At 55.2% G+C, this 26,460-nt stretch overlaps 5 protein-coding genes across 8 annotated transcripts; 2 read left to right on the top strand and 3 right to left on the bottom strand.

Moving 5' to 3' along the window:
- Nucleotides 1-311: 311 nt before the first annotated feature.
- MRPS34 (mitochondrial ribosomal protein S34) lies at nucleotides 312-1,565 on the bottom strand. The gene is made up of 3 exons (XM_090277280.1): nucleotides 1,048-1,565; nucleotides 852-894; nucleotides 312-754 (listed from the first exon to the last, which is right to left on the bottom strand). Exons 1-3 carry the CDS (start codon nucleotides 1,366-1,368, stop codon nucleotides 462-464), a joined length of 657 nt encoding a protein of 218 aa, XP_090133406.1. The 5' UTR covers nucleotides 1,369-1,565; the 3' UTR covers nucleotides 312-461.
- Nucleotides 1,191-6,081, top strand: EME2 (essential meiotic structure-specific endonuclease subunit 2). Of its 2 annotated transcripts, none has more exons than XM_090277275.1 (8): nucleotides 1,191-1,740; nucleotides 1,819-1,955; nucleotides 2,396-2,488; nucleotides 3,204-3,295; nucleotides 3,491-3,584; nucleotides 3,759-3,874; nucleotides 4,035-4,224; nucleotides 4,314-6,081. In XM_090277275.1, exons 1-8 carry the CDS (start codon nucleotides 1,503-1,505, stop codon nucleotides 4,482-4,484), a joined length of 1,131 nt encoding a protein of 376 aa, XP_090133401.1. In that variant the 5' UTR covers nucleotides 1,191-1,502; the 3' UTR covers nucleotides 4,485-6,081. The 2 variants fall into 2 exon arrangements, with proteins under 2 accessions (XP_090133401.1, XP_090133400.1); XM_090277274.1 differs by having other exon boundaries at nucleotides 1,457-1,740; nucleotides 5,019-6,081.
- On the bottom strand, nucleotides 4,988-9,972 carry SPSB3 (splA/ryanodine receptor domain and SOCS box containing 3). The gene is made up of 7 exons (XM_090277273.1): nucleotides 9,874-9,972; nucleotides 9,556-9,693; nucleotides 6,735-6,915; nucleotides 6,442-6,629; nucleotides 6,250-6,352; nucleotides 6,043-6,168; nucleotides 4,988-5,780 (listed from the first exon to the last, which is right to left on the bottom strand). Exons 1-7 carry the CDS (start codon nucleotides 9,955-9,957, stop codon nucleotides 5,440-5,442), a joined length of 1,161 nt encoding a protein of 386 aa, XP_090133399.1. The 5' UTR covers nucleotides 9,958-9,972; the 3' UTR covers nucleotides 4,988-5,439.
- Nucleotides 9,973-13,886: 3,914 nt separating this feature from the next.
- NUBP2 (NUBP iron-sulfur cluster assembly factor 2, cytosolic) lies at nucleotides 13,887-16,486 on the top strand. 3 transcript variants are annotated; one of them, XM_090277283.1, is made up of 6 exons: nucleotides 13,887-14,003; nucleotides 14,154-14,352; nucleotides 15,081-15,235; nucleotides 15,369-15,479; nucleotides 15,642-15,711; nucleotides 16,283-16,486. In XM_090277283.1, the coding sequence occupies exons 2-6, from the start codon at nucleotides 14,199-14,201 to the stop codon at nucleotides 16,426-16,428; spliced, it is 636 nt and encodes a 211-aa protein (XP_090133409.1). In that variant the 5' UTR covers nucleotides 13,887-14,003; nucleotides 14,154-14,198; the 3' UTR covers nucleotides 16,429-16,486. The 3 variants fall into 3 exon arrangements, with proteins under 3 accessions (XP_090133409.1, XP_090133407.1, XP_090133408.1); XM_090277281.1 differs by lacking the exon at nucleotides 13,887-14,003 and having other exon boundaries at nucleotides 14,166-14,352; nucleotides 15,825-16,351; XM_090277282.1 differs by lacking the exons at nucleotides 13,887-14,003; nucleotides 15,642-15,711 and having other exon boundaries at nucleotides 14,166-14,352; nucleotides 16,283-16,454.
- Nucleotides 16,487-17,825: 1,339 nt separating this feature from the next.
- IGFALS (insulin like growth factor binding protein acid labile subunit) lies at nucleotides 17,826-21,559 on the bottom strand. Its single transcript, XM_090277272.1, has 2 exons — nucleotides 20,999-21,559; nucleotides 17,826-19,929 (listed from the first exon to the last, which is right to left on the bottom strand). The coding sequence occupies exons 1-2, from the start codon at nucleotides 21,138-21,140 to the stop codon at nucleotides 18,128-18,130; spliced, it is 1,944 nt and encodes a 647-aa protein (XP_090133398.1). The 5' UTR covers nucleotides 21,141-21,559; the 3' UTR covers nucleotides 17,826-18,127.
- Nucleotides 21,560-26,460: the final 4,901 nt, after the last annotated feature.

The following is a 26,460-nucleotide window of genomic DNA, read 5'->3' as shown; positions in this document are numbered from 1 at the left end:
GGTGTCAGTCTTTTTCTCCCCACACTCCTTCCTGCACACCATCCGCCACCGTCTCCCAACCCAAACTAGAAGAAACCACAACCCGGGGCTGCTTCATTTGCCTTTATTCGAGTTCAAGCTTCGGTCCTGGTGGAGGCAACGCATTGACAGGGAAGGGAAGCCATCCTGGAAGTGACAGATGCCAGCGCTGGCCTCCACACCCGCTAGCCCTGATTTCAGCTTTCCCCCAGCAGCTGCCTGTGTGGCCTCCTCTGTGAGATTTGGGTGTTAGGCAACAGATAGAGAAAAAAGACAAGGTGCAAGGTGCACCTTGTTCAGTGGAGTCTCAGAACAAGTCACGGAGGTTGGATAAGATAATCAGCACCCAGGGAACTGTTCAGGTGTAATCCAAACACATTTTGTTTCATCAAAATGGTACCCACTGCCTTACACCCTTCAGGCAGCCTACCGGTTCTGGCATTTTAGACTGCAGTGTTCTTGGCCTTACTCTTTGCCTTTTGTTTCACAGGGTAGTCCCAGGGATCAGTGCGTATTCTCCCCAGATTCAGCATGGGCTCCTCGGTGCTGTTATCCCCATTTTTCTGTCGCTCTGCTAAAATCATGGCCCGGAGCAGCGGAGGGTAGGGCACAGAATGCAAAGTGTCCTCCGGCACCGGCGTGAAAGCGGTGAAGGCCTCCTCCTCATGCCTGGGCACCAGCCGCCAGTCGTGGTACATGACCTGTTCGATCTCCCGGGACTCGCCCTCTGTTTTTCCTGAGAAAAAGACGGGGGTGGGGGTCGGGATTGATTGCACATGCTCGCGGAACAGTCTGTTGCCAACAGTCTACCCTACCCGTCTCCGACTCCTTACCTTTAAAGGTCAGGATACCCCAGGCTTTACCGTGGTCCAAGTTCTGCAAAACAAATAGGGAGGGGATCAGCTCACAAAGCTTTCTTGCCCCCAAAGATTAGGACGCAGGAGACCCCGTCCCACAAAGCCGCGTGTAGAGGGAGTAGTGCTGGCCTGCGTTGCTCGGGAGCGGTTAGGTAAGGACCGGCGCACGAACCTGCGCCGTGTAGTCCGGCCGGACACGCGTGAGGCGCCAGTAGCACGGTTCATCGTGCCTCCACAGCCAGGACTTGCGCGTGACTAGGCGGCCCAGACCGAAGAAAGGGAGGCGGCCGAGCAGCTGTAGGAGGCGGCTCTCGCGCTGCACGTCGGCCCAGGCCCGCACGGGCAGCCGGCGGCCCGAGTACGGCCGCGTCACTGTCTCATAGTCCAGGGCAAAGCGCTGTGAGTCGCGCGGCCGCTCCCGCTGTTCGCGCACGGCCCGCACTCTGCGGGCCAGCTCGGCAATCAGCCGCGGTCGCACTTTCTTGCGCGCCATGGTCAGTCCTTACCTACGTGCTCCAACCGGAAGCCGCCGGCGTACTTCGCGAGGCCCGCTCGCCGCCGGAAGCGGCTGGTGTTCTCAGTAAAGGCGGCCGGGTGCGGCCGGAAGCGGAGGAGAGCGTGGAGGCAATGGCGAAGATTGAGCGCCAGAGGGTCAGGCGCTCGTGTCTGGGCCGGGGAAAGCGGCGGCTTCCGACGTGGGAGATCTCGGACTCGGACACCGAGGGCCCTGCCGGAGTGGAAACCGACTCGGAGGCCGCCACGAGGACGCGGGACCCAGCGGAAGACAGCAGAGCGGCGGCCGAGGCTCTGCGGCTGCTGCGGCCCGAGCAGGCGCTGCGGCGTCTGACGGTGCGCGTGGACCCAGGTGCGCCCAAGGTCTGCTGTGAGTAGCATTCTAATGTGGAGAGAAAGGAGTGACAGCTGTCTATTCTGCCCACCCCAGCCATTCTGGAAGATGCTGGTGCTGACATCCTGATGGAGGCCTTGGGCTCTCTGGGCTGTGAGTTCCACATCGAGCCCCAGAGCCCCTCCCGGAGCCTCAGATGGAGCACAGTGAAGCCAGAACCTTGCCCCAACAGTGTGAGTGCCCCAGCAGCCTCGTTTTCCTGGGTTTACATAGCGCGGCCCTGGGTTGGGTGTTTTACCTCTGTGACTTCATAGAAGGCAGCTGCTGTAATTTATCATGCGTATAAGCCAAGAATGGGTAATACGGAGCTGGTGATGCCCAAGCCACTTTGCTGGTCAGATGCAGGCCTGGGTCCAGGGTCTGAACTCAGTTGTTGCTGAGGAATATTTTAACCCCACTCATAATGTGGTCAGTGCTCCTGCCAGCCCATGTGGACCAGGGCTGGTCTTGGCCTCAGCAGGAGACTGACTACATTGGCTTCTGTGGAGCCGTCCTAATGGACATGGGCTTGCCTGTGGCCGTGAGCCTCAGAGCTGCTGTGTGGTACCCAGCCCGAGGCCCTGGAGCACTTGAGGCTGAGGGTGGGCAGCAGTACCCCTGGATGTTCCCTTAGGTGCCAGCTGAGCTGTTGGCCGCGGGTGAGCAGGAACTCCTTCTGCTGCTGGAACCTGAGGTTTTTCTGCGGGGTGTCTTCCAGCTGACCCAGGTGCTTGGTGGGGACTGGGTTTCCAGCCTGGGTGTGATGTTTTGCCAGTCCTGATCCACGGCAGAGGGGCTGGAGAGGGCATGCAGTGGGCTGGGCATCCTCTGTTCAGCAGCCAAGATGTTGTGGATGTGATGGGGGAAGCCGGCTGGGCTCTTGGCCTGGGAGCAGACGGGAGCTGAAGCTGTTTCTGGAGGGCAGAAGCAAGGATAAGGAGAGCTTTCTGAAGAGCTGAGTCAGAAGCCAGAAATGGGAAACTGGTGAGAAGGGGCCTGGGGATTTGGGCTGTGGGTTGGCTGTGCAGTCCAGCTGTAAGAGCCAACAGCCCAGCCCCAACCTGACTGAAGGAGCAATAGGGATTGCTCAGCTAATGTTTGCACCAGTGTCATTAGGTTAGGTGCTTTGTTGGGTCTCGGTGTTTGAGGTTCAGCATTTATCAAGCATCTGTTGCCAGGCAAATGCCAAGCTATGGACTCTTTTTACGAGCCTGGGGCACGCCCCTAGGCTTTCATAGGTCCCTTTGACCTCATGGGAGGCACATAGCGGTTTTTCTAAAGAGAGCTGGCTGGGAAAAGAAGTCTGCCCCAGTCTCCCCCCGGGCATCACTGGGCCTTTCTTGCTCCCTATCTTTCTGCCAACGGGTAGTGGCCTGGTGGCCTGTGAGCCCCACCCGCAGCAGCCCTGAAGGACAGCTGTGGTAAACATTCTTAACTTGCAGCTCTGTGGCCCAGCCTGCTCAGTGCCCTGGATCTCTCCTGAGAGCCCCACCTGTGCCCACCTGGCTGTCATCGGACTGGATGCCTATCTGTGGTACCGGGCCACCCTTATACCCTTAGCAGGCCTGGCTAGGGGTGGGGAATTCAGGGGAAAGGCCAGGGTAGCTGTGGGGCTACTGTGACATTGCTAAACCCCTCCCTTGGGTGGGCTCTGGGGGAAGCAGGGGAACTCAAGAAGGGTGGGACCAATGGGGTATGGAGAGCTGGAGGGATAGTTATCTCTGTTCAGGTCTCGACAGCCCAGTGCCCAGGAGATGCAGCAACCAGAGCACCCAGAGCTGGCTTGTGCCGAGGTGGTGGTTGGCAGGCCTGAGGTCGAAGAGGTGAGGGCAGGGCAGGTTGGGTGAGGTGGTTGGCCTTGGCTCTGGCACTCAGGCTGGTCTCTGAGGCTAGCACCTGGGTTTGGTCACAGGGAGACATGTGGAGTTGGTCTCAGCTGTGTGTCCCCCAGGGGAGTCCTCCTCTGACTCACCCCCATGGGTTTATGTCTCCCTCAGGCCCTGGTGCTCCTGCAGCTCTGGGCGAACCTGGATGTGTTGCTGGTGGCCTCCTGGCAAGAGCTGAGTCAGCACGTGTGCGCCTTCACCAAGGCCCTGGCCCAGCGCCCCTTCAAGTGTGTAACCCCTACTCCAGCTGGTGGCTGTTGAGGGTGACAGGAACACCTGAGGGTGTGATACCTCCCTGGTCTCTTTAGCAGAGGGCTGATGTGGGGGGCTAGGTGATCAGGAGAGATGAAGCCTCTAGAAACCTTCCTGAACCCTCCCCATCCTCAGGCAGTTCCAGGAATCCAGGGCCTTTTCCTTCTGCACAGCTGGACGCTGGGTGGCAGGCAAACGAGTGAAAAGAGATGGCATAGGGCTTCGGGGGACCTGGTGGCAGCAGATCAGGCAGTTCAACCGGGTCAGCCCAGCAGTAGCTGACGCTGTTGTCACTGCCTTCCCATCTCCTCGCCTTCTCCAGCAGGTGAGCCCCATCCCATTTGCACTCCAGACTTCCAGATGCGGAGGCCAGGTCCCTGAGGCCTGCCCTGCTTATTCCTGTGCCTAACCTAGGCATACTTGGCCTGTGGCACTGAGCAAGAGCGCCTGGCCCTCCTGGCTGACCTTCCTGTGAAGGTGGATGAAGGTGCTCGGCTCCGAAGGGTGGGACCTGACCTTTCTCGCCGAATCTGCCTCTTCCTGACCTCCACCAACCCTGACCTCCTGCTGGATCTGAGCTCCTGACCATGCCTGCCTGACCTACAGGGCCTTCTCCTGCCACTAGCAGGACAGCAAGCAGCCCAGCCAGGGAGTGGCCAGAAAACACAAGGGGTGGGAGGGGGAGAACTGTCACCTAGCACAACCTGTCCCTCAGCTTGGGGAGGGGTTCTCTGTCAGGTCTGAACCCAAGTGGAGGACATGGAGAGCAGGAAAGGTTTCTGGATAACTGGGATGACTCTCCAGATGGTGGGCCAGATGATGGGAGAAGGGGCCTGTACACACTGGCTGCAGGCCTGGTGGCCAACTGGGACAGTCAGTAAGGGCTGGGGAGCACCCAAATCTCTGCTGGAGGACAAGTACCAGGCCCCTGGAGGCTTGGGGGGGCATCTAAAGTATGGGAGAAAAGAGAACTAGGCTGCCTCTTCCCAGGGCAGAATCAGGCAACACTACCAGAACCACAGGAGAAATGCTGTGAACACCCATGAGTCCCAGGTCTTGATGTGGATTCCTTTTAATTCTACCAGGCATAAACTCTTAAGTTTATTATAGTTGTTTCAGTCTTGGACAGGAGAAAACAGTTGACAACATGCAAAGCAAGTATGGACAAACTCAAGGTTCCCCAAGGATGGCAGCTACAGGAAAGCTGACCTCTGATGAGGCCCAGACCGCAGCCTCCTAGGCCGGCCGTCTCGGTCCAGAAGAGCTGGAGTGGCCACTCCCAGAGACTGAAGGAAGCAGTGGCTCCCATACCTGGCACAGGAAGCAGATGGACTCAAGACAGTCCTGGTGTCAGGACCCCAGGGCCTATGTCCCTGGACCCCTATGGCAAGGCCTGTCCCAGCCTCTGATGGCAGGGGGACAGCCCAGACAGACCTGGGCTCAACTCCGCCCTCTCCTGCTACCCAGCAGCATGGCCTGAGGAAAAGGATGGAGAAAATGCTGTCTCAGCCTCAGAAGGCAGTTTTCATCGGAAAATAAGTTAGGTCCTTCGGCAGCGCTTCCTCTGGCAGCGCCGGGTCTCTGGACTGTTGGTACTGGCTGTGGCCTTGGGTGAGGGCACAGAGGACTTGTGGTGGCCACAGCTCATGCTCAGGACCCAGCCCAGCTTGTGGTGTAGCACCTGCTTGAGGCCAGGTGGCAGGGGCAGGCCTTCAAGTGTGTCCCCAGAGTTGGGCCGCAGCTGGCGCAGGCGGTGGCAGCACAGGTACTGCAGGGAAGTGGCACTGGCACAGGAGCGGATGACCTTCATGCTGCTCTTGGCTGCCGTGGAGCACACCATCGGATAGAACTTCCTGTTCTGCAGCTTGGTGGCTGCCACTCCTAGAGGAGGGGGACAGCCTGAACCCTGGACCAGGAGGGGGCTTAGCCACTCCTTGGATATCCTCCTAGGGAAACTGAGGTGGCCCTTGTGCAAGCCTACCTTCAGGAGGCCTTGGGACTTTAGGCTTCTTTCTTCAAGGGCACCTTTTGGGGAAGCCATGGGGCCACTCAGCCTGGGCCCCAGTCTCTGCTTCCTGCAGTACCTCAGTAGCAGCCACACCCCACAGGCATGTGTCTCCCCTGGGGTCCTGGCCACCCTTACCTATGCACTTCCTGTTCTTAAAGAAGGTCAGTGTCCCGTGCCAGGTGTCCAGGTGCACGCCGATGATGGAGCCCTGACCAAACCGCGAGGAGAAGCTCGTCTTATCACCCTTGTGGTGGAGGAGCCCTGGGAGACGGCAGGGTGGGTGTTAGCTGATGCATGGGAGCCCTCCCAGCCTGCTGGTCCTTAGGGACTGACCCCACGTACCTGTGTAGGAGAGGCCCCAACTCTCCTCATCCCTGCCAAGCAGGCTGCAGAATGTGTGGTGGTACTTGTCTAGGTCCACATCCGATGTCCCAATGCCCACCATCTGAAAACAACAGGCCAGGCAGAGAGGACCCAGGGCCAGGGCACCCAGCAGCACAACCCCCCTTGTCCCCAGCCCTGTCAGCCACTTACCATATCAGTGCCATAGACAGGTGAAGTCATCTTGATCTCCCAGAAATGTTGCCCTTCCCCTAGCTCCTTGGTGCCTCGAATGGCCGCTGTGCCACAACTGTATTCCACATGGAAGTTGACCTTCCGGTTGTCACAGCTCAGCAGGGTGGCCGAGGACTTATTCAAGTCATCCCAGACCCAGTCAAAATCTGGGGGAGGAAAAGCCAGGTTGGGGTAGTCTCCTGAGCCGTCCTCCTCATCTGGCCTAAGAGGTCTGTCCCAGCCAGCCCAAATGACCCCTGCCAGGCGCTTACATTCATCTTCCTCCCCACAGCGGCAATCCTTGCCCCGGTGGGCCGCTGTGTACAGGCTGCTGCAGAAGGAGGCTTCACTCTGACTATCGCAGTTGCAGAAGGACTCTCCTGTCACAGGCACAGCACTGGGGATGGACGGCGGCAGGGACAAGTACTCTGGGTCAGAGTCAGAGTCACTGTGCTGAGAGAAAAGGGAAGGATTTTCTGAACCCCTGCCATGCCTTCTGCCCTCCTCCCTCCACAACAAAGGCCAATGGATGAACTGCTCTGAGGCCCCAAGGAAAGGATCTGAAAGTTTGGCCTCAAAGGGCTTCCCCAGGACCTGAGTACACAGTGGGCCCATGCTTCTACAGAGCCCCCAGAGTGACCCTTGATACCTGGCTCAGGGACTGGGAATGCCTCCTCCCCAAAGGCCTACCAAGCCACTAGCTTCCTGAGAGGGTGTAAGGGCTCAACCCTATTTTTGCACATCCAAGGGGGTCTGGAGGCCCAGGCACTGGGCTATCATTCTTCAGGCAGCTTCTAGATCATAGATTAGCTGTGGACCCACCAAGGGTGGCCCCAAGTAGAGTAGCCTCTTGGCAAAGTCCACTGGTTGCCTACTGGAGGTAACCCAGGTCTCCCCACAGGCAGAAGCTGGGCTCCAGTAGGGGCTCCTAACTGTGGCAGTGCCTGCACACAGTCCTGGACTACAGCTTCTTTGTCATCCTTACAGGGGGTGGCTCTTAACCCCTGTCCCAGGGCCCTAATGAACCCAGAGGTTTCATGCTGTTTCTTCAAGCTTCTGTCATAAAAAAACATTGAGTGGATTCCTAGCTCTCTACCTGGGGGCCTCGGTCCTGGGCTTCATCTCAAGCTGAGCTCATCAGGTTCTGGAAACTGCTGCCCCACCTCTCGTGAGAGCTGTGCAACTAGTCATTCCTACTCTGAAGCCACACAGGCCCCTCTGGATACCCACCTTGGCTCTGGACCCCAGGCCAACCCTGGTCTCGCTGCCCACGGCCCAGAGGGTACAGACAGCTTCTGCCTGCCTGCTCTGCCAGCCCTCTCGGGTTGGTGCAGGGGTCCTGGTCCGGCATTAAGCCTCCACACTAGTCTCTGGCTATTCCTTTTGCCTCCTTGAAATGCCCTCTGCACATCAGCCCAGGTGAAATTCAGATCTGGGACAGATCATGCCACCCTGAGAATAAAGCCCACACTCTCCATCAAAGCTTACTAGGCCCATTCCCTTGCCCTGATCCCTCTCCCTCTGCCCCTGGATGGCAGCTTTCAGATGTCACTTCAAAGATGCTCTTCTAGCCCTCCCTCCTGGGTCCTCTTCCTTCCATCTCCCCTCTGACAGTCTCCTTTGTCCTGTTGATCTGTCTCCTTCCACCAAAACTGAAGTTCTGCAGGGAAAGAGCCTTATCCTTGTTACTTTCCTATTATACCCAGGGCCCACATAGAAGCTCATGAATCAACCAGAGACTAAGCTAAGGGGGTTGATCCCAAGTCAGAGATCCCAGTTAGGAGACTGGAAACAGGCCCAAATCACACCACTAGCATGGAATGTGATTCCCCCAAAAGCCAAGGCAGGCACACTGTCAGTAAAGGCAATCCCCTTCCCAGAGTCAGGAGCCAGGGGTACAGACCTGAGCACCAAAGGCCTGGAGGTCAACCTGGGCAGGGGACAGCCCCAGCCATACAGCAAGTCATAAGGGCAGAACGGAAGGGAAATACCAGGGTTCGGTCTTCTGACACACCCACCTGTCAGCCCACACACTCAAGTACTCCAGACCAATTAGGTGATGGTGCAGGCTGCACACAAGCATGTGTCAAACACTGCACCCCAGCCCCACAACACTGCCTGCATCCCAGAATGATGAGCCAGCGAGGCAGGGGCAGATACAGGAACACAGGCTGCTTCAGGCCACATGGTCAGGGTAGGAGATGGATGCAGGACAGGAATGCAGGCCAGGGCAGAGATTTTGGGAAGGCCCCAGGATGCTATCAACCTAGAACAGTTTCCTCCAATTCTCCTTCAAGGCCTTTAGTTCCACAGGGCTCAGCCCTTACTCTAGGGAGGAGGGGTGCCCACCACCCCACCCCCAGAATGCTTGGCTAAGCCAGGGCAATGTGTATAGGGTGGGTGTGATGGAGCACAGACAAGTCACCCAAAGATCAGCCTTGCAGGAAACAGTGGAGATGACTCAGGGTAGAGCCTACCCCGTGCTCTGATTCAAGAGATTCTGGAAGATGATTGAGAATCCACATCCCAGTCACCCTAGCAATAGGCGCAAATTCCACACAGCCCAGCCCTTCCTAGGATCAGAACAGCCAACCTCTGGCTGCAGAACCCTTGGGTACATCAGGCAGCCTGCACAGACAAACAGCTGAGTTGTTCCAACCTCAACTTGGGAGCAACTGAGTGGGAGAAGGCACAGGAATTGTGGTTTTCAAGATTAAATGGGTTTTTTTTTACATGAATACACACAATATAGCGCACATATTTGTACAGACAGAGGAACTGTCCAGGAAGCTAACATTGAATTAACAACAGCTACCTTTGGAAACTGGCTGAGAAATGGAACAGAGATGTTCTGTTGAATGAACTGACCAAAAAACCAACTGCTACCCTCTTCAGTGGAAAGAGTATAAAGAGGAATGTGGTATCTGTCCTGAGGTCCTGTCACCTCAGGGCCATGTGGGTCCTTAACTAGGGCAAACCCAGGACGAGCAGTAAGGTCCTATTGTCCCCATCCTCTGCCCTCAGGGAGTTCTTGCCCCAGGGAAAGGCCTGCCTCAGGGGTTTCTGCACTTTATTCCAGTAGTACCCACCTACCTGCCCATCGGAGTCATAGCCCCAGTTAGTCGTCCCTGTGAGAGCCATGGCCCGGGCATCTGCGTCTCGGTGGGCTGCACTAAGGACAAAATGCCATGCTCTGCTGCTACGGGGGCGCCTGGCCATGGTGAACAGGATCTGGAGGGAAAAAAACAGGTTTTGAGCAAAGAAAATACCCAGCACATTGGAAGGTCTCCCAACAACCCCTGCATCTAGCCCTTGGCCAGCAGTGCCAGACCATCCCCCCAAAAGGTGGAGGATTTCTTGAACCATGTGGTGCTAAGCTAGGGCTCCAGAACTCTCCTCACAAGCTCCTACCTCACTCCAGTGTCCAAGCACCTTAATAAGACCTAGGTACAGAGTGTGAAAAGCCACCCCGACATTCATGACTCTCAAATGCATATCAGCCCTAGTCTGAGCTCAGCCTAGGGAACTCCAATGGGCAGCCTGTATATCCCTCAGGCATCTCAAGTCTCACCTGGCTCCTCCTCCATTGTCCAGTTCGACGAATGGCATCTCCAAGTTCCTCATGCCAGACTCATAGCCGTCACCCCACCCACCCACCTACCTGCCATCCTCCTTCCCACCATGGCCTGAGGGCCACCACCACCCCCACCTCCACAGGGACAGTCCCACCCCACCCACTTCACGTCCTACAGTCAAGCTGTTTTTGAAACAAATCTTGAACATTTAAGCAAATCTTAACAAATCTTAAAACTTCTCAGGGCTTACTACAGTTCTTAGAATAAAAGGCAAAATCTCACAAAGCCTATCAAGTCCTCCTGTGCTGCTCCAATCTGCAGTGGCCTTGTCCCAGTTGCTACCTCTTCCCTGCCCTCTTCGGCTCTCAGCCTCCGTATCCAACTTAGAGTAACACCTCTATTTCTGTGATTTTCTAGAGCCCCGCTATCCCCTGGACTGGAGTCCCCAGGGGGGGCCGGAGCTGTCTCTCCCAGTGAGGATCCCGCCAGGCACAGGCCAGCACTGTCGGTGAATGAGCGTAGGCACTGCTTTCCAGGGTTGCGAGCGCCGTCTGCAGAGCCAGATTACCCTCCCTCCAGCAACGCCGCCCCACAGCTCCTTCACCTGCCAGCCCGAGCCAGTCCATCAGGCGGCTCCAGTCAGCCTGCCTAGTCACCATCCGCTGCGTCTGCAGCGCACAGTAGGCGCCACGCGATACATACAGACTGACGGGCCTGGAAGTAGGGGGCCTCTTACTAAGTCCAGTTTCGGCTGGCGTTGCGGGCCCCCCCACCCCCGAGCAGAGCGGCGGGCCTACCGTGGGGGCCAGCCCACCCGCCCGCGCCCCAGCGCCGGCCACGGGAACAAATGCATGGCTGGGCCCCGCCGCCGAGGATCCCCGCAGGGCCCCGATCCCGGCGGGCGGGCAGGTGCGGACGCGACTCGCCCTCACCTGCACTGCTCCGCCGTCGCTGCCGGCAGTGACCCACTTTCCGCTCCAGAGCAAGACGTAAACAATCCCCGCCCCCCGCATCGCATTGGACAAACAGCCACAAGCGGGCGCTCCTGGCCCGGGGCTTTGGCTGGATCCGCGGCACACGCCTCTTGCCGGGAGGCTGTTGAACCTGTCAGTCCTGAATCGGCATCCCCATTGGTCACATCTCAAGCGGTCATAACGCCTGCCCACCCATGGGAAGAAGGGAGAGGTGGGGAAGCTACCCTGCACTCGGGCGTTGACTAGGCAATTGGAATGGGTTCACCTCCGGTACGGCGTACGTGCCGGAACTGCGTACACCCTTTGTGCAATTTGATTGGCTAGGGCCTATCAATAGAGGGGAAAGGCTCGAGCTGCCCATTGGCCGGGTGGCTCTTTACTCTGGCTGGAGACGGACGGAGAGAGGAAACTGATGGAAAGCTTGCAACCTGCGACAGGGATGGAGGGGACTGCCGGTGAGTGTGCGATTACCGGAGGTAGCGGGAAGAGGTCGCCCCGCATTTGCTGGTCGGGACGCGGATGTTTAGCGAATTGTCTTATTTGCAGTGAAAAGGTCATGAAGACGCACGTGTACTTACGCGTGTATCGTCCTCAAGTTACAAAGCTTTCGCGCAGCTGCAGCGCTGCTTGGGAAAGTGAATACAGGGGAACTCAGGAAGAGCCCGTATGCTGTTTGTCGTTAAAAACACAGTACAGTACCTCTTCGATATATGCCATGGTGTTTTTATTTGGTGATGCCGCAAGAAAGCAGGAAGAAGTCGTTTAAATGCGAGGTTCTAAAAAGAAGACACCAACACTTTAAAATTGTTTTTGAAAGTTTTATTCTAGCTTTCTAAACCTTGATACTTGAAAAAATGAAAGTTGAGTTGGACAGAATACAAGTAGGTATAATAAGATTTGCATAAATTAACCAAAATAGGCTTTTATAATTAGGGGTTTGCCACATTATCTTTTGAAAGACCTTTAGTTTGGTACATTGGGTTACTAAGCTCTTATATGGTAAATTCATCCATCAGATTGTAAACAACACTGGAGGGGAAAAAAATCTGAAACGGGTTGTTAGAATAACGGCAGACTTGCTAAAAGTTAAGAATATCTTCTAGGTTGATTAATTTTATTACAAAAAGCTAGCTTCTTTTTTAACCAGGGGGAAATGCACATAAAAATTAAAAAGGCCTAACCAGGTATCCAGTTAAAAATTTTTTTGACCTCTCTGTACCCTGTACCCAGAGAGAATCCCTGGCGTCAGTTATTTGTATCTTTCTAGAAAGATTCCTTACATACAGAGAGTTACAGACTTGTCCAGTGTATCAAATAATCATGATTGGTTGGACTTAAGGATGAGACCAAGTGCGGGACTTGATATCCGTAAAGGGGCTCCTCACTTTCTTCTGGGGGGAGAAACTGCTTCCAGCACAGCCTCTCACATGTAGTAGGAACTCGGTAGTTAGGAGTTAAAGGTTCTGTGGTTAACCCCTAGGGATTGTTGTCTGAGAAGTTCTTACAGTTACCAGATGAGACTATCAGTGTCCTATTTGATTCTAAGCTAAAATTTACCATTCCTACAAGTGAGGAAAGTGAGTCATAGGGACTAGAAACTTGACTGAATTGACTGAACCAGGATCCACATCTGGCTCTTCCTGTGTTTCCACCTCAGCCCTTCCCTCCACCCCAGCGAAAGCAAAGTTGACTTCCAAATACCTTTTGATGTTAAAGCAATTAATCTTTTAAACTGCTACAGGGGTGACCTCAAGCCATGGTCTGGGGCTTCATGTTTGCAGGCAATGATCCAGGTTGGGGTTGTGTCCTTTCCTTGTCACCTTACAAGGTGCCCCAGCCCCAGGTGCTGGAAGCATATCTAGGAAAGGCATTGGCAACAAGGACCAGTCCCAAAAGCCAGGGTAGCCACCCTCTGAGTTCTTCCTAGGGAGGCTTTGGAGGTGGGGGCCTTTGAACATACCCTTGAGAGGTGGGTCAGGAGGAAGAACTGTATTTCTGTGTTGATCGTTGAACCCTCTGCATGTGGGAAGGGTGATGGAGAAAGCAACTTCTTGGGGGCGTGGTGAGGTCCTGAGAGTGCTGGGGCAAGAACATGGGGGGTATTGCAGAGGGGCTAAGGATTCTGTGTATGCAGATGATAACCCCTGTAAGGTGCAGGGATTGAGTTGGTGAATATTCATTTGGTGACATTTGGGGCTCATTGGTAGGAAGAGAGCTGGGTCAGAGGGGTTGGCTGCCAACAGGGGTCCACAGAGTTGCTGGGCCCAGGACCTATGGGAGTCACCAAAGACAGCAGGGAAATCCTGTGGCTACCCTTGTGTATCTAGTGTTTCTTAAGGCATAGCTGGTAACCAGGTGACACTGACATTCACAGACATGCATGATTGCAGCTGCTCTGGGTCCCCAGAGCTGTAAGGGTCCCTCCTGAGAACTGGAGTCCAAGGCTGCCTTGAATGCCTCTCTGACCCCAGACAAGTGGGCTGGGCCCCAGCAGATCAGACCTGGGTTTGAGGAGCAGGGTGGGAGCTGCTCAAGCACAGAAGTGTCTTGTGGCTGTAACAACTCTATTTGCATTAGTCTCCATCTGTTTGCATTGGAATCAGCTGGGAGCCAGCAGTCTTTGGCTCACTGCATGCGTACACACTACAGGGAGGAGCAGTTTGGGGCATTTCAGACAAGAGTGGGAGCAGCAGCATTGAAGGAACCAGTGGGTCTGGCCTGGGCCCAGCAGAGAGACCTGCCAGTGAAGCGGAAGCTCTCAGGACTACCCTGGTCTCAAGGCTCAGGACAAAGGAAGAACTTTGTGGTAACCTGGTGAGTGAGCAACGAAGAGCATCTGTGTGAAGGGTCTCCTTACATTTCCTTCTGAACAGACCCTGGAAACCTGGCTGGCGTCCGGCACATCATCTTAATCCTCTCTGGAAAGGGGGGAGTTGGAAAAAGCACCATCTCCACAGAGCTGGCCCTGGCTCTGCGTCACACGGGCAAAAAGGTGAGCACATCCCACCCTCAAGCACAGTACCTGTCCCCTCCTGAGCCACTTCTGCCTTCCTCTTGTGGTTGGACATACAGTGAAGCCAGCTGGTTTCTTCCTGCCTTGGAAGACCCCTACACACGATGTGGACATCCTGGCTCGTTGCAGGTGGGGATCCTTGACGTGGACCTGTGTGGCCCCAGCATCCCCCGCATGCTTCGGGCGCAGGGCAGAGCCGTGCACCAGTGTGACAGTGGCTGGGTGCCCGTCTTCGTGGACCAGGAGCAGAATGTCTCCCTCATGTCTGTGGGCTTCTTGCTGGAGAAGCCAGATGAGGCTGTGGTGTGGAGAGGCCCCAAGAAGAATGGTAATGACCAGGCAGGGGACTGCACTGTCAGCCGTGCAGCCTCCCTCAGCTGACCCCTTGATACTCAATTAAAAAGCTGAGCAAGAGCCCAGCGCTGCTGGCCCTCCCCTTCCCATGGGCTGCCTGCTGCTCGCTTGACCAGTCAGGCCCCAGCTTGGCGTGGGTGTCCACGTGGCAGGTATGGGCCATGAGTGCCAAGTAGCTATGTGGCCATTAGCAATGGAGTCCCCTTCCCCTGGGCAGGAAGGGCGGGTCTGCTCAGACTCAAGCCCAACCTGTGTGTTTTGGGTGGGAGGGGGCACCAAGGTTGGGCTCTTGTGCCTCTGCACCAACAGGTGGCATTAAGCCCCTCCACTGGCACTGAGGCTGCAGGCGTATCAGGCACAGGGCGGGGGCTGCTCCACTCAGGTTACCTTCTCTCGGGCCTTGAAAGCTGAGGTGTCCGCACAGGCATCCCAAAGGGTCACAGCTCCAGCTGGCTTTACTGAGGCCTGAGCAGAAGCCCTGTGGGGTTGGGTGGCCCCTGCTGGGAAGAAAGGGGCACTTGTGGGGAACAGGGATGGGAGTGCCTCCCTGCTGCACTGTGTTCCCCCTGCCCTGGGTGAGGAGCAGCTCAGGGACCTCGTGCTCGCCATACCTGTAGAGATGCTCCACACTGGAGGCCGGGTGGAGGCGGTGGGCATAGGGAGATGCCTTCTGAGACCCTTGTCCTGCCTGGGTCTTTGCAGCTCTGATAAAGCAGTTTGTATCTGATGTGGCCTGGGGGCAGCTGGACTACCTGGTTGTGGACACACCCCCAGGGACCTCTGATGAGCACATGGCTGCTGTGGACGCCCTCCGCCCCTATAGCCCTCTGTGGGCTGTCGTGGTCACTACACCCCAGGTACTGCAGAGCATCATCCCATTTTCTGTGTGCCACCTCACCCAGGCAGGCACCTCCCCTTGCTCTTTACACTCATCGTGGCTGACTGTGCAGGATTCCCATTGGTCTGTCCCTGCTCTTTCCTGGTTGCTAGGCCGTGTCTGTGGGGGATGTGAGGCGGGAGCTGACGTTCTGTAGGAAGACAGGGTTGCGGGTGATTGGCATTGTGGAGAACATGAGCGGCTTTGTCTGTCCACACTGCACAGTAAGTTGTGGAAAGTTGTGGGGCAATTACCCATGATGGGTGGGGATGAGGCTGGGGGAGAAGAGGATGCTGCACCCTGTTCCCCCAACCTGCTCCCTGGGCCTGGACCCCAATTCCCCAAGTGTGAAGAATCCTCAGGTGTACCCTGCGCCTCTGTCTTAGGAGTGCACCAACGTCTTCTCCAGGGGAGGTGGCGAGGAGCTGGCCAGACACGCTGGAGTCCCCTTCCTAGGTGAGAGGGTCAGGGCTGCCCTCGGCCTCTGCTCCAGGTGGTCCCACCCGCCCATGCCTACTTGCCCAAGAAGGGGGAAGATATGAGCAGCTGTGTCCACTTGTCCTCCTCAGGTTGTGGGTATCAGTTCATCTCTGATGCTGATCACTGCTGACCAACTGGAAAGAAACAGGCTGAGGGGAAGGCAACACCCCCCAGGCTTTGAGTGGGCCCACAGCTGATGCCTGCTGAGACCCCATCGAGAGCAGAATGGCTGTGGTTCGGGCTCTGGGAGCGCCTCTGTGGGCATGGCCACGTGTTACTAGTGCTTGCCTTGCACTTTCTGCAAATGGGCAGAGTCCGAGGTGGCAGAACTGGACCTGCTAGGTGGGCTGGTGGCCATCCAGGTGGAGATTGAACCCAAGAGTCCTTTCAGGCACCTCAGCCAGAGCAAGGCTGATGGATGTCTGCTCTGGGCTAAAGCAACACTGACAGCGGCTCCTGGGCAGTGGGAGGTGTATGGATGTGGCCTGCCAGGCCTCACCCTTACCACCTCACCCTTTCCCTGGCCCCTTTCCCTCTGACTTCACAGGCTCTGTGCCCTTGGATCCCGAGCTCACGAGATGCCTGGAAGAGGGACGAGACTTCATCCAGGAGTTCCCCCAGAGCCCTGCCTTTCATGCAATCTCCACTATAGCCCAGAAGATTTTGAAGGAGACACCTGCTCAGCTGTCCTGACTGAAGCATCTCCTCCTGGTGCCACTGTGGGGCTCAAGCTCACAGACTCGAGGCCAGGTCCTGGGTGTGGTTCCTGGAACCGGCAGGGCTGGCCCATGGGACTGTCACTGTCCGCACCTCTCCCTGCCTGGGCCCTTTGGAGACATTTCAGCCCTTCAGCAGCATCTGGGCACCAGAGCCGCTGACTATGAGTGGTTCTGCTGGGTTGGTCTGTGGCAGGTCCCAGGGGTCAGTGTGAGGTCCTAGTGCCACGATTTGCACACTCTCTCTTCATGTCGTGGAACTCACATGCCCCAGGTAGACAGGCCACACCTGATACCCAAGTCTCCATGTTGTCCACAAAGCTTGTGGGTCTGGAACCTGGCAGGGACTTTGTCATCCTCAGATGCTTTGCTGTAGGTGGGGTTGTGAGTGATTATGATGATAGTCACAGAAGGGAATACCCTGTAAGCTATTAACTTCAAAGGTGCCCACAATTAAATGTGTCCCGCCACCACAGTTACAAGTCTGACCTTTCTGGGTCATTCCCCCTCCGTCCTCTCTCTGCCTTAGTATAGGGGTGTGTCTTGTAGCAGATGGCGTTCACCCTCCGTCCCGGAGGCTGGGTCAGTAGTTCTGTTATCCACAGGGCCCTGAATATACTAGGGTGAGGATGTGTTTGAATGGAGTTTGCAGAGGAGTCTGTGATGTCAGAAATGTGCATGGGGGCCCTTGGCTAGCAGGTAGTGCTAACACTGCCCCGCCCTCCACACTGCAGGGACCTGAGGCAGAGCTCAGAGCAGGAGAGGTGACTATGAAATGCAGCCAGTCCCAGGGCTCCTCCTGCACCTTTACCAGGAAACTGGGAGAGAAGAGCGTTCTGGAAAGCAGAGTTAGTGGCAGGAACGCCACTCTTTCCAAGGGAAGAGGGGCTGTCAGCAGAGAAGGTGTGGCAGCTCTGGGGTGAGGGTGGCAGGGGCGTCTGGGGAGACAACCTCAGGTACCACTTCCTGGGAGTGTTGAAAGTACTAAGGTGGGGGACTGTGCCAAGAGGAAGAAGGGAGTGGGGAGGAATCACCATGAAGGGCTTTGGCCAGGAGTAGGGTATCTGGAAAGAGGACTGCACCCACTTAGGCCCCAGTTGACACTAACTGCTGGGACTCTTGGAGCAGAGGCTGCTCTGCTGTGCTCTGGCTTCCCAGGACTAGGCTGCCAGTGGGAACACTGCCTAAAGAGATCCTGAGTAAGTACCCTCTGCTCCTTGGGTGGAGGTGGGCATCCTGGGAGGACACAGGGTGGGAGAGAGTGAAGAGAGTCGAAGTACAGGAGAGGAGAAGGGTGTGAGGGGCTGAGGCAGCCACAGGGGTGCGAGCTGAGCTGGCATCAGAAAGGGGTTCCACAGGTACGCAGGCTGACACTTTACTCTCCTCCCCCAAGTTTCATCCTTGTGGTCACAGGCAGTGTTTATTAGGTTGCTTTTAATGAATGACAACTGGGGGCCTTGTACCCTCAACCCTCCTGATCTGGCCCCCCAGGGACCAGGTCAGCACTCACAGGTCCTGATCCCACTCCAGCAAAGCCCCTGGGAAGAGACCCCCAACAAGTGAGCAGTGTGGGGCCTGGCCACTGGGAGCTGAGAGGTTGGGTGCCCACCAGGCTCCAGGGGTGGCAAGGGCTCGTTCTGACTTCATGGCAACATCTGGCCAGGTTAAGCCTCAGATCAGCAGTAAGCAAAGTGGTCCTCGCCAACATCACGTAGGTCAAGTCCTGAGAGGCTGGGAGGGCTGGCACAGGTGATGTTGTTGTAGGCATACACAGGTGGCTGGCAGTCGTCCCCTTCCGAGGCAGCCTGGACAAAACGGGGTACAACAGTCGGGTGCTGCAGGGCGAAGGCCCTCAGGGCCCGGAGAGGGCAGCCACAATGCCAGGGATTGCCATCCAGCCACAGGCGTTCCAGGCCAGGGGACTGTGGCACAAAGGTCCGCAAGGAGTTGTTCCTGAGGCTAAGGTAACGCAGCTGCCCCAGTGGCAAAAGGATGCTCTCAGGCAGGGCCTCCAGGTGGTTGTACGAGATGTCCAGCCAGAAAGTGTGCTGCAGGGGACTCAGGACTTCTGCTGACAGTGCTGACAGCCGGTTGTGGGACAGGAGCAAGTACTCCAGCTTGCCAAGGCCCTGGAAGAGCTGACTGGGCAGGTACGTGAGCTGGTTGGACGTGAGGTCCAGTTCCAGGAGCTCAGGGAGCTCCCACAGGCTCTGCTCCTCGATGGCCGTGATGCCATTGTCCTTGAGGAAGAGCCGGCGCAGCCCGGAGAGGCCAGCGAAGGTGTGCTGGCGGACACGGCCCAGGCAGCTGCCCTCTAGGTGTAGGCTGTGCAGCTTGGCTAGGCCCTGGAATACTCTCACTGGAAGGTTCCGCAGACAGTTGCCGGAGAGGTTCATGATAGCCACGTTCAAGAGGCCGAGGAAGGCGCCCACCTTGACCTCCTGGATCTGGTTGTTATTAAGTGTGAGCACCTCCAGCTGGCTCAAGCCCTCAAAGGCCTTGTCTGGCAGCTGCCGGAGGCGGTTGTGGCCCAGTCGCAGCTCCTCCAGGAAGTGCAGGTCCTTGAAGGTCCGGGGTCGCAGGCTGGTGATAGCATTGTGTGAGAGGCGCAGGACATGCAGGCCCAGCAGGCCTGGGAAGGTGTCTTCCAGGAGGCCACCCACACGGTTATGTGAGAGGTCCAGCCAGCGCAGTGCTTTCAGGCCCAGGAAAGCACCTGGAGCCACAGCGGCAATGAGGCTGTGGTCCAGGTAGAGCTTCTGGAGTTTGGGCAGCTTGACAAAGATGTTGGCCTTGATGCTTCGCAAAGCATTCCTGCTCAAGTCCAACTCCCGGAGCTCACCGAGGCCATAGAAGAGCGGGGGTTGCAGGTAGGTCAGCTTGTTGCCTGCAAGAACCAGCTCACGCAGGTTGGCCAGGCCGTGGAACACGGTGTCAGGAAGCACAGCTAGGCTATTCCAACCGAGATTGAGGTCCCAGAGATTGGCTAGGCCCTGGAAGAGGCCCTCATCCAGCCTGCTGAGGAGGTTGTTGTTGAGGCCAAGCGAAGCGAGACCTGGTGTGTGCAGGAAGGTGCTGGCTGCAAGGCTGCGCAACTGGTTCCGCTCCAGGTGCAGGTGGTACAGGTTCTGCAGGCCCAGCAGTGCCTTGGGCTCCAGGCTGACCAGCCCACTGCCCTGCAGATTGAGGAAGCCCAGGCCAGAGCAGTTCTGGAAGGCTGCCTCGGGGATGGAGGAGAAGTTATTGCCATCCAGCCACAGGGCCCTGGTGCCATCTGGGATGCTGTCAGGCAGCTGTGTGAGGTTCCGGGAGCTGCAGAAGACGCTGAGCTCATCCGTGTAGTCATCGTGGCCACAGGTGCAGACGGCCGGGCACTGCAGGCCCTCGGAGTCCCCAGGCACTCCGTGCTCCACTCCCTCCAGGCCACAGGGGCCTAATGCTGCCCAGGAGACCAGCAACACCACCAGGGTTAGGCCTCCTGCAGGGAGAGGAGCTTGGAGAGAGGCGGCACTGAGGGGCTCAGAATGCAAACCCCAGGGTGAGTGAAGCATGGAAACTTACGGTCCTCAGCCCATACATGTGGGCCACCCAGGCCACAGCAAGCCATGCTAAAGCGATGCGCTGCTGAAGGGACTGGAGAAAAGTGAGTTGAGGTATGTGGTCACCCCACGTAAATCAGAAACAGAAGGCAGGCAGGTCAACTGTGGTGTTCTCCAGCTCAAAACTATCACAGAATTAACAGGGTAGTGATACCTGTTCCAGAATAAACTGAGGACTGGGCACCTGGCAATTAGGCCATGTGTCCATTTGTGTCCCCAAGGGGGACACTCAAGCCAGGCCAGGCTGCCATGTAGGCCTGGAGAAAGGCATGAGCAAGAAAGTATCCTGGAGCTGACCTGGGTGGCTATGCACTTGTTGCCTTTGGGGGTTGGGCAGCACGTTCAGCCTGCACCCAGGTCCTTGGCCCAGCACCATTGTGGGGAGAGCAACAGGGTGCAAGCCTCTGTGGCAGGCAGGGTCCCAAGACTCAACTCAAAATTGTTGACTCGGTGGGGTCAGGTTTTGTCTCTGAACAAAGGGCGCCAAACTCCCCAGCAACCATGCCCTAGAATTGCTGCTGGGCACTGGGCTGCTCCTCACATTGTCCCATCCCTGCCCTTGGAGAGCTCAGGGTGGACAGAGGCAGCACTGGAGAGGGCCCTGTACCCAGCCGGTTGGGAATAGGCCCTGAGATGGGACGAGCTGACAGTGGCTTGGCTTCCGAGTGGCTAAGGGGGCAGCAGGCCCTAGCCCAGCAGAGGATCCAGGGCAAGGCCCCCAGGTGGGGGTATAAGGAGACGCCCACCCTGCCACCCTCCTGTTGCTGTCCTGGGCCTCTAGACAGGGAGAGGAAAAGGAGACCCTCTGGAGCCAGGTGAAGCTGCACCCTCCAACACCCTGCAGTCCCATTCCCCCCATGGGCTCCCAAAAGTTCAGGCCTTCCCAGAGCTGAGCCATCCCTGGGGGCTGCAGAGCCCCAGTGGGCTTGGGGACACAGGGAACCTCACCTTTCCTCAGGGCCATCCCGCATGCAAAACAGGCCGCAGGTCTGCTGGGGGCTGGCTGTTCCTGCCCTCTGGATTTCCCCACCTCCAGGGCAGTAGGCAGCCCTGTCACAGGCCAACCCATCCCCACTACCCTGGGCTCCATTAACCCCCTCCTGTCTGGTGGCCAGGTGCCCTGGTGGTAGATGGCACAGGGGTTAGGCTGGGGGCTGCATCCACCCTAAATCCACCTTCAGGGTCCAAGGTGGGCCATGGTGCAGCTCTTAGAACCAGCAGGGGCCGGTCCTGTCTGCACCACCCCATCCAGCCCAGGCCTGTGGAGTTGGGCCAGCAGGCAGGTGAGGGATGTGGGAGTCCCTCGGAGCAGCCTGTGAGGGGCTGCTGCTTGGCTAGGTTTGGGGAATCCAGGAAAGGAGGCCCCTGTGCTCAGTTACCCTGCCCATGGGTGGGCCTCCTTGGGCAGCTCCTGGGGGCCTTCCACCTAGCGGATGGTCATGTGAGGGTTAAGCAGGAGCCACCACATTTCCCAATGGGCCTGCCCATCTGCCCTGGCATGCTGACCACCCCCTTCCCATTTCCTAACAGCCTGGGTGGGGTCGCCCAGCCCAGCCTTGGTTTTTTCTGTGACCTCAGGGTCTGCTGGTGTCTGGCCACTGCCCCTCCCCCAGTCTTTCTTCTAGAAATGCCAGGTAGAGCCCACCCACCTTGTAATTACTTTCAACATGCACCTTCAGCAGGTGGGCACAACTTTTCCTGGAAGAGAATGGCCAGTGATGGGGTGGGGGGGTGGCTGGCCTTAGGACCAGCCTCCATCCGGTGGGAGACCCCATGCTGTCCTGTAAGGCTCCTGTGGGGACACGGCCACCCCGTTCTGTACATAGGCCACTGGGGTGTGTGCCCAGTGCCTGGCCTGAGGTCAGCTCCAGGTCAGAAGGTAGAAGAAGGTGTCAGCTGGCAAGGCTATTAAAACCTAGGGAGCCCCATCACGCCCTTATCTGCCAGCCCCTGTCTCTGCTCTTCCTGCTCACACCAGGTATAATCTGGTCCTCCAGCCATTCCTTCCCTCCTCTGTGGGGGATCCTTCCTCTGGCTGTCAGCTGCACCCACTCACTGGAGTCCCTCACTCTTCCTGGGTTGATAGGCCTCTGGTTAGAAGAGGCTAGAGAAGGCACAACTGGGTCCGGGGAAGAGCAAGGCTCGTTGAAGTTTAGGGGACTCTCAAATGGAATAGGTCTGCGTCCAACTGGCTGGAAAGCGGGGAGAGGAAGAGGTGAGGTAGGCAGGAGCTATCCGAACCCTCCCGTGGGGTCTGAAAGCTCTGCCTGGCCACTGGGTCAGCTATTCACAGGGCCCAGAGACTGGAACCCTCTCCCTGCCCGTCCCCTGCCTCACCAGTGGTAGGGTATGGGGAGGCAGCTTTATCTCCCTCCCTTTATTGAGCTTTGATATTTTTCCAGGTCAGTTCTCAGCTTCTGAGAAATTATAGATCTACCAGGGAGAAAGTCCACACCCAGAAATTTACAGAGTAAACACACATTTACACAGTAGAAAGTGCAGACTCAGCAGGACTTCTAGGGCCAGTGGGGCCTCTTCTGGAAAGTTCCCTTACTGGATGGCCTTCTGTGCTGGAGAATGAGGTTGGAGCAGGGTGCACATAGGTAAGTGTGGAAAGGATTAGTGGTCCTGTCATTGAGCATTTGAGGGTTGGGACAGAAAATTTCTGTGACTCTCAGTCGAGTTTGTGTGTCTGGGAAACATGGGATTCTGGGAACTGGGCTGGGCATTTTAAATCTTCCTCGAGTTCTGCAGTAACACCAGTGCTCAGTGTTCTAAAGAAAACAACTCTGTCTCCTCTGCCTGGCCAGCTCTGGTCCCTGCTCCTGCTAGCAGCCTAGCTGGCCTCTTTCTGGTTGACCAGCTAAGGGTCTCCCTGACTTTTTTATTTATTATTACATTTTATTGATTATGCTATTACAGCTGTCCTGATTTTTCCCTCTTTGCCCACCTCCACCCAGCATCACCACTCCCTCAGGCAATTCCCTACCATTGTTCATGTCCATGGGTCATTCGTGTAAGTTCTTTGGCTACTCCATTTCCTATACTGTACTTTACACCCCCATGGCTCTTCTGTAACTACCTATTTGTACTTCTTAATCCCCCAACTCTTGACCCATTCCCCCACACCCCCTACCATCTGGCAACTATCAAAACGCTCTCTGTATCCATGATTCTATCTCTGTTCTTGTTTGCTTAGTTTGTTTTATTTTTTAAATATTTTATTTATTTTTAGAGAGCGAAGGAAGGGAGAAAGATGGGGAGAGAAACATCGATGTGCGAGAAATACATCAATTGGTTGCCTCTCGCACACCCCAGCTGGGGACCTGGCCCACAAACCAGGCCTTTGCCCTGACTGGCGACCTGACCTTTCAGTTCGCAGGCCAGCACTCAATCTACTGAGCCACACAACCCAGGGCTTAGTTTGTTTTTTAGATTCAATTGTTGATATGTATTTTTTGCCATTTTATTGTTCATAGTTTTGATCTTTTTTTTTCTTAAATAAGTCCCTTTAACCTTTCATATAGGAATGGTTTGGTGATGATGAACTCCTTAGTTTTTGGGTTTTTTTTTTTTTTTGTCTTGGAAGCTCTTTATCTGTCCTTCAGTTCTAAATGATAGCTTTGCTAGGTAGAGCAATGTTGGCTTTAGGTCCCTGCTTTTCATGTCTTTGAATATTTCTTGCCAATCCCTTCTGTTCTGCAGTTTCTTTTGAGAAATCAGCTGATAGTCTTATGGAAACTCCCCTGTAGGTATCTAAGTTCTTTCCTCTTACTGCTTTTAAGATTCTCTCTTTATCTTTAACCTTTGGCATTTTAATTATGATGTGTTTTGGAATGGGCCTCTTTGCATCCATCTTGTTTGGGACTCTCTCTGCTTCCTAGATTTGCACATCTATTTCACCAAATTAGGGGAGTTTCTTTTGTTATCTTTTCAAATAGATTTCCAATTCCTTATTCTTCCTCTTCTTCTTCTGGCACCCCTATGATGCAAATGTTGGACCTCTTGAAGTTGTCCCAGAGGCTGCTTACACTTTCCTCATTTTTTTGGATTCTTTTTTCTTCTTGTTTGAATTGGTTGTTTTTTGCTTCCTTATGTTACAATCATTGATTTGATTCTTGGCTTTATCCACTCTGCTGTTGATTCCCTATAAATAGTTATTTCAATTAGTGTGTCCTTTGTTTCCAACTAGATCTTTTATATACTGTTGAGGTCCTCACTAAGTTCTTTGAGCATCCTTATAACCAGTGTTTCGAACTCTGCACCTGATAGATTGCTCATCTCTATTTCACTCAGCTTTCTTTCTGGAGTTTTGATCTGTTCTTTCATTTCGGTCATGTTTGTCTCCTTGTTTTGGCAGCCTCCCTGTGGTTTTTTTCTGTGTATTAAGTTGAAATGCTTTGACTCCTTCTCTTTGTAGCGTGGTCTAATGTAGTATGTGTCCTGTAGGGTCTAGTGGCACAGCCTCCCCTATCACCTAAGCTGGGTACTTGAGGTGCACCCTTCATGTGGGCTGAGTACACCCTCCTCTTGTAGTTGAGCCTTCGTTGCTCTTGGCAGGTCAATGGGAGGGATTTACCCAGGTCAGTCAGGTGCAAGGATTGACTGTGACCACTTAGCACCACCCTCCACCCTCCATGGAGGATCAGCTGTGCAGGGGCAGGGTGGTGGTGCTCTGACATGGTCTGTAGCTATCTGCTCGGTGCGCTGGCCCTGCGGTTTCCTGGGTGGTGGAGGCCAAGGTCAGCCCCCACCTCTGCTTTGCCCAGGGCCACCCTGCTGAGCTATAAAGCAATCTGAGATGGCTGTTACTTGTACTGGGCTTGGAGATCCCAGGAAAAGTCAAGCTTTGAATCTAAGCTGGCTGCTGCTAGTGCTGGGCCTGGGGCTCACTAAGGCCACTTATTGCTTGTTTAATAGGATTTAGGAAGTTGTGTAGCATGAGCCAAGACCAGCCATTCATATGGAAAAGCCACTTGGGTAGGTCCATAAGTTGGGTGGGTCAAACAGCATTAGCCAGGTTGATGGAGTCTCAGATATGGCACCAGCTTGCTGGCTCTGTAAGAGAAGGGTTTAGAAAAGAGATAATGGCGTCTGCTGGCCTTGATGCCAGACACTTCAGTTCTTCCCTTTATACCACTGGTGCCTTTCAAGCTGCTACCTGGTGCTGGAGCTCAGGAGTGAATCTGAGTAGGTGAGTCCATGTGTGGGTTCTTTAAGAGGAACTGCTTGGGGCTCCATCAATTTCTTCCACCGACTCAACCCCTGCTAGTTTTTCCAGCCAGAAGTTGTGGGGACTTATCTTCCTGGCACTGGAACCCTGGGCTGGGACTCACCTCTCCTGAGATATCCCTCCCAAATTTTTATCCACCACACGTGGGTGTGGGACCAGCCCATTCCATATCTGCACCCCTCCTACCAGTCTGGATGGATATGGTTTCTTTTAATTCCATAGTTGTTAGACTTCCATTCAACTCAATTTCTGATAGTTCTGAGTGATGGTTCTATATTTTAGTTGTAATTTTGATGTGGTTGAGTGAAGAAGCGAGCCATGTCTGCCTGCACCGCCATCTTGACCAGAAGTGTGGTTTGCCTATTTTTGATCTTCCTGTAAATGGTGGTACACAGAGGCACTGGGTCTGGCCACTTGTCAGACACAAGTGTGAGGTCTGTGAGATTAGCCAGATCTAGCTGGACATAGCTGTCCCTGTGTTCTCATTCAAGTCACAGGAGGCATTTATCCATCCACCCAGGGACATCAGGGTGTTTCCAACAGTGCTGCTCAGGCTCTCGGGCCTGCGTCTCCTGTGGGCTAGGTACACTTCTGTTGGTCCTGGATGGGTGTGTCTTAGCAGGTGATGACACCCTTCTGGAGCACCACAGGCATCTTGACTCCATGTGCTACTCATTTGCACTTATCCTGGAGTGGAGTAGACAGTGGGTTTCATTGTTCTGTGTCTTCTCAATCACCAGTGAGATGGCAGCTCCTCAGAGGCTCACTGGCTGGTGGGTTGTCCTATCCTGTGAAGTGCATGTTTCAGTCTCTGGACAATTTTCTATTTGGTTATCTGCCCAGTCTGATTTTTAAGCCATTTCTCAGGTGTGTGGGGGCATGTTTTCTGCTCTGTAGCTTGCCTTTTTGTGCTTGTTATCATGGTTGTGGCAAGAGTTCTTAATGTGGTATCATAAGATATTCCCTAAATGTTACATGTTGACCTTGATTTTGCAAATACTGGGTTGGCCAAAAAGTTGGTTTAGTTTTTTCCACACAAAGGCTCTAGTACTGCTGAGCTGTCGTTAACTTTGTTCGAAACAAGTTTGTTAGATTGCTGTGTTAGCAGTCATATCAGCGTGCATTAAAAAAAAAAAAAACTTATCAAAATTGGTGAATTTTTGTGCAGCCATTTTAA

This window comes from Furipterus horrens, unplaced genomic scaffold, assembly GCF_987537825.1.
Source record: "Furipterus horrens unplaced genomic scaffold, mFurHor1.1.pri manual_scaffold_5, whole genome shotgun sequence".
Taxonomy (NCBI): domain Eukaryota; kingdom Metazoa; phylum Chordata; class Mammalia; order Chiroptera; family Furipteridae; genus Furipterus; species Furipterus horrens.
This window is presented reverse-complemented; position numbering and strand designations above follow the sequence as displayed.